Source organism: Anoplopoma fimbria, chromosome 20, assembly GCF_027596085.1.
Source record: "Anoplopoma fimbria isolate UVic2021 breed Golden Eagle Sablefish chromosome 20, Afim_UVic_2022, whole genome shotgun sequence".
Lineage (NCBI taxonomy): Eukaryota > Metazoa > Chordata > Actinopteri > Perciformes > Anoplopomatidae > Anoplopoma > Anoplopoma fimbria.
In genome coordinates this window covers 12,862,400-12,879,828 of record NC_072468.1, presented here as the reverse complement: position 1 = coordinate 12,879,828, position 17,429 = coordinate 12,862,400, and the positions used below count along the sequence as shown (strand labels likewise).

Sequence of the window (17,429 nt, the reverse complement as noted above, 5' to 3'; positions counted from 1 at the left end):
TACTTCATTCAAAGCCTGATTTATACAACCTTTTATTAATAAAGACATTGATTTCATGGCAGTTTACAGTATTTTCTGATTAATGGAGTGATAAAGAGATATCCAAAATGCCCTCTGTAAAGTCCTTTGACTGTAATATGACAATGTAATAATAGAAGAGTTTTGCTCACTACTTCCAAAATGCATGCATCTTTGCAAAAACTTTACTATTCAAAACATACAAACGTTAGCTCTCTACTTCTGAAGATGTATTTCCACTTCACAGTTCATAACTGTGGTGTTTATTTATGAAGTTTATCTTGCTCAAACAATACGTGTACATTTTCATAAACGTTTGTTTGCCACAGAGCTTATTTTCTGTAATAATCCAACATTCAATGGAAAAATCCAATTATCTTATTGTGGAGGGAACCAGTAAGGGAGTAACTTCTGGGTTTGTGAACAAAAATACGTCATCACAGCAGGACTCCAGAGGTCAGCTGGGATGATTTTTCAAATGATATGTAGATGTAATTAATATCCACAATTACATGTAAATTTAATGAAAGGAGTTTCACATTAACCTGAGAACACTTCAAATGGCACAGATACCCAAATGGAGCCAAGATTGCTCCTTAACACACCTCTACTGAAACCTCTCCAACTTCTCTCTGCTTCATGTTAATAGCATCAGTCTGTATTGTTCAGATGTTGTGATATGGTTCACTGGAGGTTTATGGCTGCAACTGCATCATTCCAAAGCAACTATTAAATCTAAAAGTGCAGTTTTGTTAGGCGGATATTAAATCTTTCATTTTTGCTGCGTTCCATATTAATTAACATATTACCAGTGACCTATACTGATGCTTCAAGCTCTGCAGAAATGTCATAAACACCACCTTTCTAATGATACCAAGATTATTCCCGTAGACCTTGTAGTCATTTCTGAGCTGGGGCCTCAACCAGACATGCTATTTTCATTACAGCTGCATTTTATTGTTGTTGGTGGGGGTGGAGCTAATTTAACTATTCACATTCTGTACCAGTACATCATATTTTATAGTCAGATGATAACGTGTGGGGGGAATAATAATCTGGGAGGTAACAAAGATCTGGAGCTGTGAAATACATTTGTTGGAGTAAAACATTATCCATTTAGGTGATACCATCAGTAGATCCTCTTCAGGTTCCCTGCAAACAGTCAGAACCGCCAGAAAACAAGAATACTCATCTCTAGAATAAATGAACAGAACCAAATTGATAAAAGAGAAGGACTTTATTGTGTCAGATCAAATCTGCAGTACAATCATTATTCGTATTTCATTAATCAATACTGTATATACAAAGTGCAAAGACTGATATTAAACTACAATGTTTAAAAAAAAAGAGAAAACTCATGAGTAAATTTCAGAAGAGAAAATATGTCGTTGCATCCTGAGCTAGAATCAACACTTCTATCAGGTTTGTTATTGTTTGAAAAGAGTAAGATGGTGATTTGTGCCTGAGGTGGCTCTCTGTGTAGAGGGCCCTCAGCAGAGTTGGTCTCAGAGTATGTGAGAAATGTGCGTCACTCAAGCTAAAACCAAAGTCCAGCTCCACATGCTGCGGATGGAGCCGGTCCAGTGCAGCTGCTCTACTCGTTCTCAAACTTGCTGTACGGGTGGTCCGAGTCACTCATCAGACCTGCAGAGGAGAGGGGAGAAAACACACAGGTTCACTCTGGATCAGGGGACATGATGCTGACGTTCCTCTGCTTACATGTTCTACTTCCTCTGTGGATCTCTGAGGTCGTGGGATCTCAGTGGTAGACCACATCGGTCCAAAGACACAGATTTCATTAAGTTAAGTTATGTTTTTATATTGATAAAAATCAGATGTTCAGTGCATGGCTGAAAGGGTTGAATTTAAAACCAATCTTTTCCTCCATCTGGTTCGTCTTTCCCAAAATGACTTTTCACAATCCCCAAAGATGAAACATGCTTTAAAGTTTCCATGCACCTCAAACACATTAAGGGGCCGTAAGCCAGATTTAAAACACAACTAAAGCAAAAAAAAAAACTACACAAAACTCTAAATAGAAGCAGCAGGGATCATGGTTTCTTGACTTTTATTTAAATTAAGCTACTTAAAGACTATATCCCATAATGCAACTTGAACTTCGAGCACTTCTTTCAAGTGCCACACCTCGTGTTTAATGCATCCTTTCCATTAATGTGAATGACTGTTTACCCTCACCACATCTTCTAAGACTTGATGAAGCTCCTTCAGAACGCATCGTACCAGGGCTGAACCATTATGGCCAAGATGATAACGATAATTACTTTGATCAATATGGAGATCACACTGCTTCCACTGTCACATTGTAAATCATCTGGCCAATTCACACATCTTTGCATCAGAATAAGATTTAAAACAAGGTTCTGCTTCAGACGTTTTTGTCTCGCCTGTCTGCTCTCTAACAGACATACAATATATCACTCTTCCACTCTGCTGCTCCTTAAAAGTGCAGCCAAACATCTGGATCGCCCCCTAGTGGCTGGCTGTTTGTTAGGAGGCGCTTGATTTGATATGCAGCAGTTTTTTTTAATTTTTACCATTAATATCACCGTCGATTGTGTTCATTTAATAGTTGGAAGACAAATAAAAAAAATGTGATCGCGATTAATATTGTATTAATTGTGAGGACCTTCATCACACAGCTGCTTACACAGGCTGAACAGTACCAGGTTCCACTTAACATCTTCTATGTTATAGAAGAGATGACATAGGTTGTGAACTGAATACTCCTATGATCACCACAAAAAGAGGAAGAATATTTCAACTGATGTTTTATCTTTTTTTTTACCAAACATCCTCTGGTGTAGAATAAAATGAAATGGAAAGTGATGACACAGTGTAAATATGTTTTATTAATAATGTCCCTCTTATACTGAAACATAAGTGCATACTTCTTTGTTTGCTTCACTGAAAAGTGAATGACACAGTTGAGCTGTGGTGGCTTGTATTATTTGTGTTTTTACAGTCCAGGATGTTTAAACTACAGCATTGGTCATTAGATGCACATTGGAAGCAAACGTATGAGATGTTAGTTTCCTGTGGCTGGCTGTCCCATGAAGAGTTAGAAATAGTTTAACATGTTGTGAAATACACACTTTCTTTCTTCCCGAGAGTGAGATGACAGGACTGATATTCTTTAGCTGGGATCACTTCCACTGAAACTCGTTCTCATTTTGCTAAAGAGCCTCCTGCCGCCCCCCTCAAGGAAGGAGTGGACCGCCTTCAGCGATCCTCATCCTCGACTGAGAGGCGTCGCTTATAAGGAAACATGTAAGTTTGAGTCTCACAGAGGATGTGACACAGCTCCCTGGACTGTGTTCTCTACACTGTTACCACTGTTAGTATGAAAGGAGAGCGGGCTATAATCCCTGTGGAGGTGAACTAATGACAGCAAGAGGCCTGAGCAACAGACCACCATCCATCACTCTGTCATGTTGTCCATTCACTAAACCACATCCCTTGACATCTCACTGCAACAATGCTGCCAGGGGACACACACACACACACACACACACACACACACACACACACACACACACACACACACACACACACACACACACACACACACACACACACACACATACACACATACACACACAGCATTAGAAGTCAATCAAAAGGAAGTAATTCCTCCTCACACACACACTGAAACTTCTCCCACATCATAAGCAGAAAATTAATGATTCCTTTCTTATCAAAGCCGTTTTACTTTCCTGACAGCCAAACTTACTGGTCTGCAATGGAAGCTGTAGGCCTATTAATAATAAGCTAAATCAATCATCATTTATTAACATACAAAAGAAAAATGAATACCCTCCCCTCAAAGTCACCGTTATTTAATGTCTGTTTTATCTAATAAAATAAAGTTTTCACTGGGTTCATCTCACTTCAGTCCATTTTTAATAGGCCTATAGCAAAATAACTCAAATACATATTACCATCAACTATTCCCTTTTATTTTGTTTTCATCATCTATAGTAGTAATTTGCATTGAAACTCACAAATTCTAATTATTATAAAATAAAATATTGTATGTTTATTGACAAAAAAAATCTTAATATTGTATTCTAAGTCGCTTAGAGCAATATTTATGTCGTTGTGAAAACTTCTCCTTTAAGCAACTGGATTTATTCAAGTACATTTGATCACATAATAACGTTATAATTTACCATTGGCCAATACTAATTTTAACTGAAAAGAGTTGGAACGCATCATAATGTCACTCAATGGGACCTCCTTGAATTTGAGCGGTTAGCTTCGGACTGGACCACTGCTGCAATCAGCTGCTAACAGCTAACAGCTAATGTTAATAAGCTCTTAAATATGCAGGGTAGACCTGTGTCAGTGGCAGTGAGAGTAATGTAAACTAACACTGCTGAAGTGCTTTCTGTTCGCTGAGCGGCCGCTGTCACACAGACAGCAGCTCCTCACAGCTCCAAAAGCATCGCCATACATTTCCAAATACATGTGGATAAACTGACCACATATAAAGAATGTTATTGGATGCTTTCTCATCTGAAAAATAATTGAAACTTCATAACGTTTTGGGAAAATAAATTGATGATAAAGCTGGCAATGCTAAAAAAGTTATCACACCCAAAAACAGAAGTTATATAACAAAATCAGACGGACGATGTATAAAAAAAAGCAACAGGACGTAGGATGAGGGATGCTGGTAGGGTCGGCCGATCCTTCTATTCTCATATCATCAAACCGTGGTTACTGGAGGGACGCAGCATTGAAATAGAACCTTCAAGCTTTTTGAAATGAACAGTTAAAGTTTGATTAATGACTCAGCTCTATTGTATGATACAGGCTGTGATACCAGGAGTTTCTTCATAGATCACATTTGTCTTTTGCTTCAGTGACCCTGTAACATCCTGCTCTCAGTCCTGATAAGACTTACATCTGACCCTCTGCAGGATGGACTATGCTGACACTGATTTAAGCAGACAGGAGTTGGTCACCTATAGGTGACTTGAATCGCCTTGCTAGAGGACAGAGGGCACATACTGCTGAATAATGCATTGCTGGCACAGAGTATGGAAATGAAAGTCAACGACAATGTCTTGTAAAATCTGAAAGCCATTCAACATGCATCCGAGTCAAAGCAGACGTTAATGGAACAGAAAGGCAGGTTCACACAGGGAGAGTATGGCTACGGAGTGTGTCAAACTATCATTAGAGAGGTTGAATAGAGACAAAAGGTGGCACAATGTAGACCAGGATCCATACATACCATACTTCTTGCGGATCTGATCGTGCCTTGCCTTTCTCTCCACGTTCCTGTACAGAAACAAAAGAAGGTCAGATAATATTTCATTTTCACACCTGTAGGTTGATTCATTTAGTCAGGCCCAAGGAAAACAATGTTTAATGGTTGTGTTTTAGTTCCGCTCCGTGTTGTGTTCACACTGACTTTATTCGAATGAATCAAGGTGTGAACATAGAGTCATATGGACAATTTGGTGTCCCTCAAACATCATCAGCACAAAACATAAAAAAAAAAAAAAATGGACCTGCCTAGCTGGTTCATGCCTCCGCAAACATGTCACTTGGCAGTTTACATCAAAGTCCATCTAAAATGTCATCACGTCGTCATTTTATTCTATCTTTGTGTGAAATTGTCATAATTAGCATATGAATCCTTGAGTTTTGGCCCAAAATGTGATTTGTGAGGTCACAGTGACCTTCGACCGCCAAATTCTAATCAGTTCATCTTTGAGTCCAGTCCAGTTTTGGGCCAGACTTGAAGAAAACAGCTCAATGCGTTCATGAGAGTGGGATGGGCTTGAGGTCAAAGTGACTTGACCTTTTGACAATCAAATTATAATCAGTTCATCCTTGAAACCAGGTCAAGTTAGTGCCACATTTGAAAACATTTGCTCAAGGTGTTCTTAAGATATTACAAGAAATGGACAGGCATGAGTTCACTGTGACCAGTTCAACCTTAAGTCCAGGTGGACATTTGTGCCGAATTTAAGATATCCCGTTCAGGAGAATGACAACCTGAAGACATAATGCCTCTGGCCACAGACGCATTATGTCTTCAGCATGTATCAGGGAAGATAAGTGCATTTACTGATGAGCACACATGTCATGGTGGTGACCAAATTATCCTTCATAAATATATCCTACATCACATTAAATGACAATAACTTCAGATTCAAATGAACGCTTAAGTCACATTCTGTAGTGACTACCACTACATTTGGTGGCTGGTCTGCTCTCCTTTCACACCACCAACCACATCAGAGTCTGCCTGGAGGTGGAGACCTTCCAGTTGGAATATCAGCTTTAACTCTAACCTAAATGAACCAGACCAAACAGGCAAACACACAGATCTGTCTGAACTGGGTGTGAAAGCCCCCATGCAAACTCCAAGGTGTGTGGAGGGAACACTGTGTTTGTTATGTAGATTATTTATTCAGACCAACCTCTGCACAAGTTCACCATATCAGCCCATCCTGACCACATTCAAAGGGGGACGTCAGGGAACACCTTTTACTGATGTCTTCAGACACAGGCCAGAGAGAGCAGACCTTTACAGCTAACAGGAGCGTTAAACGAGCGACCACCGTCACCAGATCACACAACTCTGGTTTGGTCTCTGTCATAGCTAACTGGAGATCACTTTAATGAAACCTGAGGAAATTAAATGTGAGATTGCAGTGGCACAGGAAGGGGAGCTGTGATTGGAGGATAGAATGAGGATTTTAATAACCTGTCACACAAACTGCTGTCTGCAACAAGATTTCCCTTTTGCTATGTTGCCACTACAACACTGCTTCCAGAACCACCAGATTGGACTTTTTATCCATTTTAAGAGGCGGGATATCAATGGAAGTGATTATATTTAGGATATAACTGCTTTTGCTTTCAAAATATACAGAAGCAAATGTAGAGAAATTATCATAAGAACTGTTGTTATGACAATTAAACATAAATATAAATAGTTGATTTTACTGAGTAAGAACAACCGTGGGACTATTTTCTCACGTACTGCATCAGTTAAAGGGGAGAGACAACATTTATTCCATGATATATTGTCTCATATTACGCTATCATTATCATATTGATATACTCTGTCACCCAGCTCTACACAATATGGAGGATGAATAATGCAAAAAAAAAAGAAACTTCCAATATTTAAGTGCTTTATCTTATGGAGAATGGCATTTAAACTCTGGCTTGCTGTGTGCTGTTGAGTCATTTTTTCACTTGTTGCAGACTTGGACTCTATATTCAGCTGCCAGCCAAACACAAACAGAGCAACCGGCCTGCTGTCAGCCCTGAACTCAGCCTCCTGAGGAGTAACAAAAGCCTGGGAGGAGGTTTTGTTACTCAAGACCTCCAGAGGCGTCGCTTCACTTCATCTCTGCACAAAGAGATGGAGTAAATCACTCAGTGTTTTATTGCCAGGTAGTTTATCTATGAGCAATCCGGATGGCTGAGCTCCGCCTGCCATCCCCCCCCCCACTACCCACCCTGCTGCCGGCTTTGATGCAACTGATTGACTGGCGTGTTCACACTCCCTCTGCGTATATGGCTGCATTCAACGAGTTGTCACCCTGGAATCAAAAGGTTCTAGCTGACATTTTAGTCAAATTTGAGTTGTTCACAGTTCACGTTTTCCACGGCTATAGTGGTTTGTTTCCTCTGTCACAGGGTCTAAACTGATTTCTGTTTCCTGATTCCTTCTACATTTTCTTTACATTGTGTTACTAAATGTAACACTGCCTCCTAGTCCAGACACCAGTACAAGTGCAAAAGAAACACATAAGGGAACTGACACCACTGTATGTGCGTTTGCTTGAGAGCAGCCTAGAGAAGCATAATACCAGTTACAGAAAGGTCAAAGAGCCACTAATGAAAATGATTTATTATTTGGGAGTTTTAGTGGTGTTAATACGCATTCAAAATGATTTGCTTCCTTGACAAGAGCAAGCATTTAGAAAAAATACCAAATAAAAATATCTAATTCTGTGTTTTTTATGGCAATGTCTGCTTAAAGAGCAGTATCACTTGGCATTCATATATCTGAAGGGCAAATCCCTCATAGGAGCAGTTATTTAGGATTCTCCCACCCCTGGGCTCAGATATCTGAGGATGAGGATTTAGTGCTGTGAGCTGGCTCTCTGTAGGCAAGGCAGCAGCTTCTGGAGACACTAGTCCTTCCTGTGATGGGACCGCTCTCTTCAGAATGTCCCGTTCACTGAGTCTATGTAGGTCACTGCACTAACTCTGACTTGGGAGATTTGATCAAGCTCACTGCAGGAAACCCAGTAGAGTCTGTGGCACGTGAGAGAAGAAGGGCTCAGAGAAGTCGGACAATTCAACCCACTAGATCTCTCTCTATCAAACACACACACACACACACACACACAACACAAACACACAAACACACACTCTGAGAACCGGGGATGTTCTCAGCTCTGCAAGTGAAGATGAGGAACCGCAGTTACTGACTCTCCTTCTGCACGACTGCCCCTCTCACCAACACATCGCTGGTTGTTGTCAGAGGATGAATGCACTGGGAGCACAGATACTAAATAGGAAGATGAGGCTGAAACATTTATGGGGCTGCAGGAAGAGGACGGCTTCTGGCTGCTGTGTTCACAGTCCAACACACTGGTTCTTTGACAGTGGATGGAGCTCCACAGGATGTAGCCTGCTCTATTTATGACCACATTACCAAACGGCAGCTGCTCAGCTGATTGGGGTTTTGGGATGCGAGCGGAGGAATGCCGAGCGCCTCCTCTGGGACATGAACTCGTCGGGGCCACACACACACACACACACACACACACACACACACACACACACACACACACACACACACACACACACACACACACACACACACACACACACACACACACACACACACACACACACACACAAGTTGCTTGTATCCCAAACACACAACGGGCCCTTTTGTTGGGGACTATGAACTGTGCGGTTGCAGGAAATCCCATGCAGGTCCTGCTGGGATACCGAGAGGCAAACCCAAAAATAGAGACTATTTCAGCTCCACACAATACATAATTATCATATATTTTCTCAATAATCAATAAGTTGTTTGGTATAAACAAAGTCCAAAAAAAAAAAAGGCTATGCTTTTACTCATGAATCTGAACTGTGAGAATCCAGGTTTGTTTTATTTGGATTTTTTTGGCTCAGCAAATATCTATCATTTAAGCCACTCCCATTTTTGTCTACAAAGATTTTTCATTATTCAAGATGGTGCTACGGACACAATGTACATTTAGGTAGCCATGAAATGGTCTCACTTGATATTTTGGACAATTTATCCCCTGTATAGTTCAGGTGACAGTGGAAACTGCTTATTGTGATGAAGTTTACAGCCATCACGGTATGGTTCCCCACATCTCTGTTGTCAAAGTTAAAAACATCATTCTGAACTAACTCTGTGAGTTATTTTTTATAGGTATTTTGTCTAATGCAATTCATAAAAGTGGTATTTTTTCATATGTGATTTTGCTATTATTCGTATTATTTGTAAAATATTCATAAAGATATTAGAATAAAGTTCTTCTAATATTGTAATAATATTTCTAAAAGCCCTACAACATTAACATATTGCAGTTATGGAAAAAAATCTAGTTGTTTGTTTTTTGTGACTGATATGTTTTGTGATGTAATATTATATAATCTATATAAAATCCATTTGGCAAAACAATGTTTTGACAGAAATATAAAATAGATATTAGAGTGCGACATAGCATTGTCATGACAAAAGAAAACATAAAGACCTCTCCTTCAAGCAACATCGGTTTAACTTGAAGAATTATTGAATGCAGAGAGTCACACTGCCGAGGGCAGCTGATGTCTAAATCAAAACGGTTGGAATTGACAGTGACACTGACAGCTTCTACTGGTTTTCACTTAAGCCTGGAGTGAAGTTCTTACCGTTCTTCAGCTCGCTGTTTGATCTCATCTCTCTTCCTGGCATATCTCTCCTCATCTCTGTCAGGCCTTAAGACAAAGACACATGAACAGAGTTTCAGAATTACAGAACCAGAGAACAACAAAAACACAAATTACATACATTTTAGACTGTACATTTGCTTGAGGCAGATTCTTTCCACAAAGCTCAACAACATAAAGGTTGCAGTGCTTCAAATTGTCGGGAGCGTGGTTTATATTTGAATCATGCTTTTGTCTGCAGCTCGAGAAGAGAGGCAAAGAGGAAATTTATGATGTATACGAATAAACGTGTGTCACCTTTGATAATGGAATTACCTCATTTAACGGGAGCTGAGCAATCAGGAGGTGAGAAAACTAAATTGCCTCTCGGAAATGTAACTACAGGGTCAATTTAAACGGATGCTTGGTGTGTGTGTGTGTGTGTGTGTGTGTGTGTGTGTGTGTTTCAGGGCTTTGCCTCTGTCAGATGATAGACGTGAACGAGGCTCTTACACCCACAGGACTGTCAGCATGTGACGGGCCAGCCTGCAACTGATTGACTGACATGACAGTTTCATTTCACTTCAGCAACACAGACACACACATACACGTACGTTCACACACACACGCAGTAGTCTTGTCAAGGAAGCTAAAATTAAGAGGCTACAAGAGCAACAGAGTAGAGTGAATGTAGCCCAGATTCATGGGAGGTTCACTGCACTGCACATTTGTTGGCCACAGAGCAATTAAGACCTGCTTTCACTTGAGCCACATTTTTTTGATTGTTGTGAAATGATGTTATATTTGATGAAAGATGACTGAAAGATGGTTAAAAAACCTTTAAATGTAAAAGACCACTGTAGACACCCAAATCAAGACTGCACAGACGAGGCTATGTGTGTAGTGCTCCTTTTGTATGAGACAACCCATTAAGAATAAGACATAAAAAGAAATGGGATGCACAAATCTGCTTTTTTTCAGTCCTGAAATCTGAGTTTTGCATATCTACCAAACTGATACCGATATCTGATACCAGTGTTTATTAATAATGTGTATGCCTCACTGTGTGGAACTGACTGGGATTATTATTTTATGTGTAAGGAAGCATCATGCTTGACATTAACATTGCTTTCCTAACTTTGGTAAACTAAATGTAACCAATAATATACATAGATAAAAATTCAGTGAATTTTTATTTATTGTTAAAATAATAAATAAAACCATAGCAACTCGTTAATACAATCTTAAAAATGAACAGGAGTTACAATTCAACAATTAACCTTTTTAATGCAGCAACAAATCGGACAAAAGTTGACCGTACGAACCCTGTGCACTGGACAGCATTATTACTTCTGAGCCAGATTCTGAAATGACTTTTACCTTACTGCTGGAAAATTCTCAAAGAAAACATGTAAAACTAAATAGTGCAGAAAATATATTGAGATTTAGATGGACTTAATTATGTCCAACAACAAAACTCCTCTCTACTCTTCTTAGGGTCTATATTCTGATATCAATGTAGTATCGTCCAGCCCAAACCGAGTTACAAGGCAGACCCTCAGTTTACATGTACAAAACAAATATGCATATACTTCATACTTGACATGCATCAAATCTAATGTTGTATGAGTTTGTTATTCAGCTAGTTTGCCAAATTAAAATGCCACTGACTGGTGATTTCACTTTACCTTGAGCTACGTTTCTTGCAGCAACAGCAGCAGCAGCAGCAGACAATAATGCTGATTAGGATGACTCCACCCAGGACGGCCATGGCAATGATCAGGCCTTCAAAGTTCACTGAATCACACAAAAAGACACAACATTAATATTCAGATTATTTAAAAGAATGAGATTTATTATTAATTAAACCTGAAACTCTGAGTCCCTCTTTCCTTCAAACAACAATATAAACTCCACCTGTGAGGCAGTGGTGCCACCTGCTGACGTCTAGGCAACACTACAAGTCACTACATAGTGATGATGAAACTAAACGCTCCACTTGCATTTCCAGTGAAAACATAACCGAGGCCCATGAACCCTGCAGCAGCAGCACAACTGTATATCAGTTATGGTTGGTGACGTATAAAAGTGAAAACATCATCGTGCCACTTCTGCTAAATGACTGTAATGTAATGTAATGTAAATGTAATGTAAAACACCTGAACCAGCAGCAGTGAGACGATGAATGCAGCTCCCCGATTCTTTAAGGCACTGTGGGTCGACTTTGCAACGGAAAGCTGAACATTTTGTACAGGTTTTAAAACGTTAAAGCTGGTTTCTGGCCCCATTCTAACATGAACATTCCAGGTTCTCCTGTATAGTGAACAAGCACAGAAGCTAGTGGGTTTGTGTGATTAGGTCTCCCACTGTGGCCTTACTGACTTTTCTTCAACTCTCTAGAAGCTTAGAGCACATTCTTATAGTCTGCTATCCACTCCTGTTGAAGTATTATATTATTTTTTTAAAGCAACATGAGAGATACATGAATGCCTATTGGGATATGCATTTTACCCCAGAGCATAATTACAAGTTATTACTCATTTGAATTATTCGGACAACTTTAAACTGTTTTCAGATACGGCCACAGCTCTTCACCCAACTACAGTGAGATTAACAACTCAACTAGACTAGTATATGATGTCTTCACAGCTGGACTGGTACTTCACTTCAGTTTTACAGGAAGCACGTTTTAAAAACAGTACACAGGTCATCTAATTTAGCTACTCAACACTGGAGGCTCCAGGCTTTTGCTCTTTCTGCAGCATGAGTTTTGTAGTGGTGAGTATAATTGTTAGTCTGGTCCCATCATTAGATCACTGACGAGCCTTGGTGCAAGTAAAAATGTACCTTATTACAAAAGCTACTTTGCTAATTGGAGCAAACCATTCACATAGACCATGGTATTTAAAATGAACATTTAGTGCACATTTTCAAATGCCCATACGACCATTATGTCTCATTATTGCCAATTCTGTCATGCCTATTATATCTACATACATGTGCAAATCATCTGGTTCGTTATTTTACTGCTTGAGTAGGGCCACTCTGTATCTGTATTTATCTATGTGAATCAACTGAGCTCTGAGCCTTTGGTAAAATGTCTAACACATGTTTGAGCTCTCTTTATTATTCTCATAAAAAAATGAATAATTTGCATCAACAATGAAACTGGATAGTTTCCTCATTTCGCTGGCTGCTCAGATATGAGGGGAACTCCCGGCCCAACACTGATCTTTTTGTTTCTACTTCTGCATCTGCTGAGGATGTTTTCTTGAGATCAGCAAAGCAATGGTTCACTCCTACAGAGCTCTAAATCAACCACAGAGTCCTGCATGAATGTAATATGTAATATCTCGTTCTGCAACCTCCCCTGTGGTCAACATGAAGCTTTGGCTGACCCCTCAAACACACCCAGTTACAGCTTTGCAAATTGTTCCCCTTGGCTAAAAACACTCCAGTGTTTGTCTAAGAGAATCATCCTGCAGCTGTTTAACCAGTGTTTCACAGAGCTAGATCATTTTGGGACACCTATCTGTACACCGGCATGTGACATCAGTTACTTTTCTTTTTAGTTGCATTGTTTATGTTTCTATGGACACCTTTCTTATTGCTGTATATATTATATAGTTTTGATACCGAAACACGCACTGTCTATATTTCCCTGAGAGTTAAAACCATGATAACTGAAACAAGTTACCACTTGACTCACAGTTTCCTTTTCCACTGTAATCCAATGAAGCCTGTGTGATGTCTACGTTTCAACGACAAACGGCTCTTTACGACACCAGTGGGATAATGTATCGCAGATAATGTATCGCACCTGTGTGACTTTATGCATAACAATAGTTTATTTGAGGATTTTCAGTCAGGATTTAGAGTGAATCATAGCACAGAGACGGCACTGGTGAAAATTACCAATGACCTTCTAATAGCTTCAGACAAAGGACTTGTCTCTGTACTTGTATTGCTAGACCTTAGTGCTGCATTTGATACCATTGATCATCAAATCCTATTACAGAGATTGGAGCATCTAATAGGCATTAAAGGAACCGCACTTAGCTGGTTTAAGTCGTATTTATCAGACCGATCTCAGTTTGTATATGTAAACAATGAAAGCTCGATGAAAACCAGGGTTAGTCACGGAGTTCCACAGGGGTCTGTTCTTGGACCAATTTTATTTACCTTATATATGCTTCCCTTAATAGTCGTGCCTCCTGCTGTGAGCCGACTGACACCCACTGCTACTTCGATTATTATTATTAAATCACATTACTATCCCTATTTTATAATTATAATTCTACTATAATAATTGCTGCTGTTATTATAAGTAGTCTTATTATATGAATCATTTATGTCATATACATTGAATGTGTTGTATCTCTGTTATGCTGTTCATTCTGTACACATGACATCTATTGCATTCTGTCCATCCTGGGAGAAGGATCCCTCCTCTGTCGTTCTCCCATAGGTTTCTTCCTTTTTTCTCCCTGTTAAAGGGGTTTTTTAGGGGAGTTTTTCCTGTGCCGATGTGAGGGTCCCGGGACAGAGGATGTCGCATGTGTACAGATTGTAAAGCCCTCTGAGGCAAATTTGTAATTTGTGATTCTGGGCTATACAAAATAAACTGAATTTAATTTAATTGTAAATTGACATATGAAAGAGAAGAGCAGACGTAGTGACCACCTTCCACATTTCAATAAGACTGAACTACTCACACCAACACACTCCCCAACGAGCCTGGGACAGCTGGCACAATGAGGGCGGAGGCAGCAGCCAGCTCACTGGGTATTTTGTGCAGTTGTTGGTGGTGATGCACCACAGACACTGTGGAGAAAAACAAAATAAAGATCAACCCTCTGAATCTGCTTCTATTAATATCTAAAATAGTCCATTTGATATACAAACCTAGAGCTGCAATGATTGGTTGATTTTGCAATCCACTGTGCAATACAACAATTATTCCGTATGTATATATAATATTTTAGTTATTGTGGAGTTTTTAACTTTTTTTACTTACAATACTTTTTATTTTTTTTTACGTCTCTTGTTTGCACCATCCTCTCTGCTGCTGTAATCCTGCAAATTTCCCCGCTGCGGGACCAATAAAGGATTATCTTATCTTATCTTTTAATCAATCAACAGTGACTAAGTTATTAAATGAATACGCCCAACATGCCCTGGTTCTAACTTCTCGTTTATGCTTCGCTGGTGCTTTGTACAACTTGATAGTAAAGTGGAAATTTTGGATGATTGGTTGGATAAAACAAGCAATTTGAAGATTGCAACTTGGGCTTCAGGACATTTTGACAGGCATTTTTACCAAATTATGAATCAAGAGTATTATCAGAAGATGGGTCCATAATGAAAATAAGCTTTAGTCGCAGCCCTATTCAAATCAAAAACCTTATTGAGTGTTCACTGCAAGTTCAACAGGCTTTTTGAGTGAAGACTATGTCCTCAACAAAGTTCATTCACATTTACAAGGTGTCCATAGAAAGTTTGGCGAATTTATCACTGGAATATATGGTGAACTAAATGCATAACAATTTAAATAAGCAGTATCACACATATTTGATAGGTCGCTCTGGTGCATAATGATGGAGGATTTGGTGGTTGTACTTAAACCAGTACTAAAGTTTGACCTTTTGTTGAAGTAATTAAGTGCTCCCTTTATTCAGTTACTGCTTTACTGAATATGAAGCCCTGCTGATAACAGGGTGAGGTGAAGTAGGCCGCTTCATGTGCAGACAAACAATGGACCATTAAAGTATTATTTATGACAGCAGTTTGATATGCTCGGGCAAAGTCTGGTCTTGTCTCTTCTTTCAAAACCTGCTTCCAAACTACTCTTGGCAACCTTACCTTTGCATTTGGAACACAAGAGTCACAGCTTTTGAAGGTAGAGCAGGCTGAAAAGAGAGGTAAACAGAAACACAACTAGCTTATTCGAAGGTAATGGTAAATATAGAGAAGCTACGATAACAGTGCCAGCAGGTCCACATTTAACAGTGACGTATTCAATAAATAAGCAATACTTAACCAGTTATCGTTTAATCGCACGTAGTAACCTACTTATAAAATGGGGTTATAAGGCGGAATGTCACCTGGCAACTATGAAAATGACAGTCCTACTTCTCAAACAGAGAGGTAAACAGAAACACAACTAGCTTATTCGAAGGTAATGGTAAATATAGAGAAGCTACGATAACAGTGCCAGCAGGTCCACATTTAACAGTGACGTATTCAATAAATAAGCAATACTTAACCAGTTATCGTTTAATCGCACGTAGTAACCTACTTGTAAAATGGGGTTATAAGGCGGAATGTCACCTGCCAACTATGAAAATGAAAACAACACTTCAACTTACGTGCTGGCGGTGGAGTTGTTTGGCATTCCCCCTGGCTAACAAAGCTAACGCACAGCACGACGGCACCGAAAAACACCGAAGTGGTCAAGGTTCTCAAACTCTCTTTTTTAAAAGGAGACATTGTTAAAACAAAAGAAGAGCTTAGAAGGCTTAAAATGCGTCTAAAAATACTGAATTTCAGCCCGTCTAGATTAGACGCTTGCCTCTGACAACGTTTCTGTTTCGCCTGGAGTCTACTACTGCTGCTGTCACTTCCTGGTTGTCAAGGGTTGGTGCGTTTGCGAGTCTTGACAGCCCGGGCGGAGGAGTTGTTTTTTTTTTATTTTTTTATTTTTTATTATTATTATTATTATTATTATTATTATTATTATTATTATTATTATTATCATTGTTTCATTGGTATTACAGGCCATGATTAAAACGCAGCTGAAAATGTATATGTAAATGTTTTTTTTTTATAGGCTATAAATGAATGCATTGTATTTAGTTGGGTATTTAGACAGTCACAGTTTTATCACACGGTTTTAGATAATAATAACTTTGTCATGGCGGGTTTATGATGAATTTGACATTGTCATGATGATGCCTTTCTTGTATGTAAAATGAAGGTGGTTTTGAACCTTGTGGTCCATCAGAGAGGACACTGTGCTTGAGAGAAAAATAAATGTGAATGTTTCTGAGCGTGAGTCTGGTCTGTTTCCCTGCCACAGGCTGTCTATAGAACAAGGAGTTGTTGTCAGTGGTTACCACTTTTTATCTGCTATGGCGTAATATGGAAATCTCTCCATGGGACTTTAATGCAGACTAAAATTCAAAGCTTTAGGCACCTCATGTGATCAGTAGGTGGCAGTGTAATGTCACATAAGCTCTGACTTTCCACTCTCTGAAGACTGGCTGTTTGACAGATCCTGTGTTCTCTTCCAGTTAATGTAAATTATTTAACTGTACATTGTGTGCAGTCACACATTTCATGCGCTGGTGTTGGTGAAATATGAACCTGATTGAAAACCCCTGGGTGTCTGAGAGTTAACACGCTATAACATAGGGCGTGTTCTCTTTGTCTTCGTCATCCATCATCATTACCACTTGCCT

General features: G+C 39.3%; 1 protein-coding gene across 1 annotated transcript; it reads right to left on the bottom strand.

Annotated features, from left to right (window-relative positions):
* Positions 1 to 1,242: 1,242 nt before the first annotated feature.
* LOC129110073 (pituitary tumor-transforming gene 1 protein-interacting protein) lies at positions 1,243 to 16,589 on the bottom strand. The gene is made up of 7 exons (XM_054622222.1): positions 16,338 to 16,589; positions 15,832 to 15,878; positions 14,685 to 14,793; positions 11,658 to 11,766; positions 9,973 to 10,038; positions 5,279 to 5,325; positions 1,243 to 1,662 (listed from the first exon to the last, which is right to left on the bottom strand). Exons 1-7 carry the CDS (start codon positions 16,456 to 16,458, stop codon positions 1,613 to 1,615), a joined length of 549 nt encoding a protein of 182 aa, XP_054478197.1. The 5' UTR covers positions 16,459 to 16,589; the 3' UTR covers positions 1,243 to 1,612.
* Between the last annotated feature and the right edge of the window lie 840 nt (positions 16,590 to 17,429).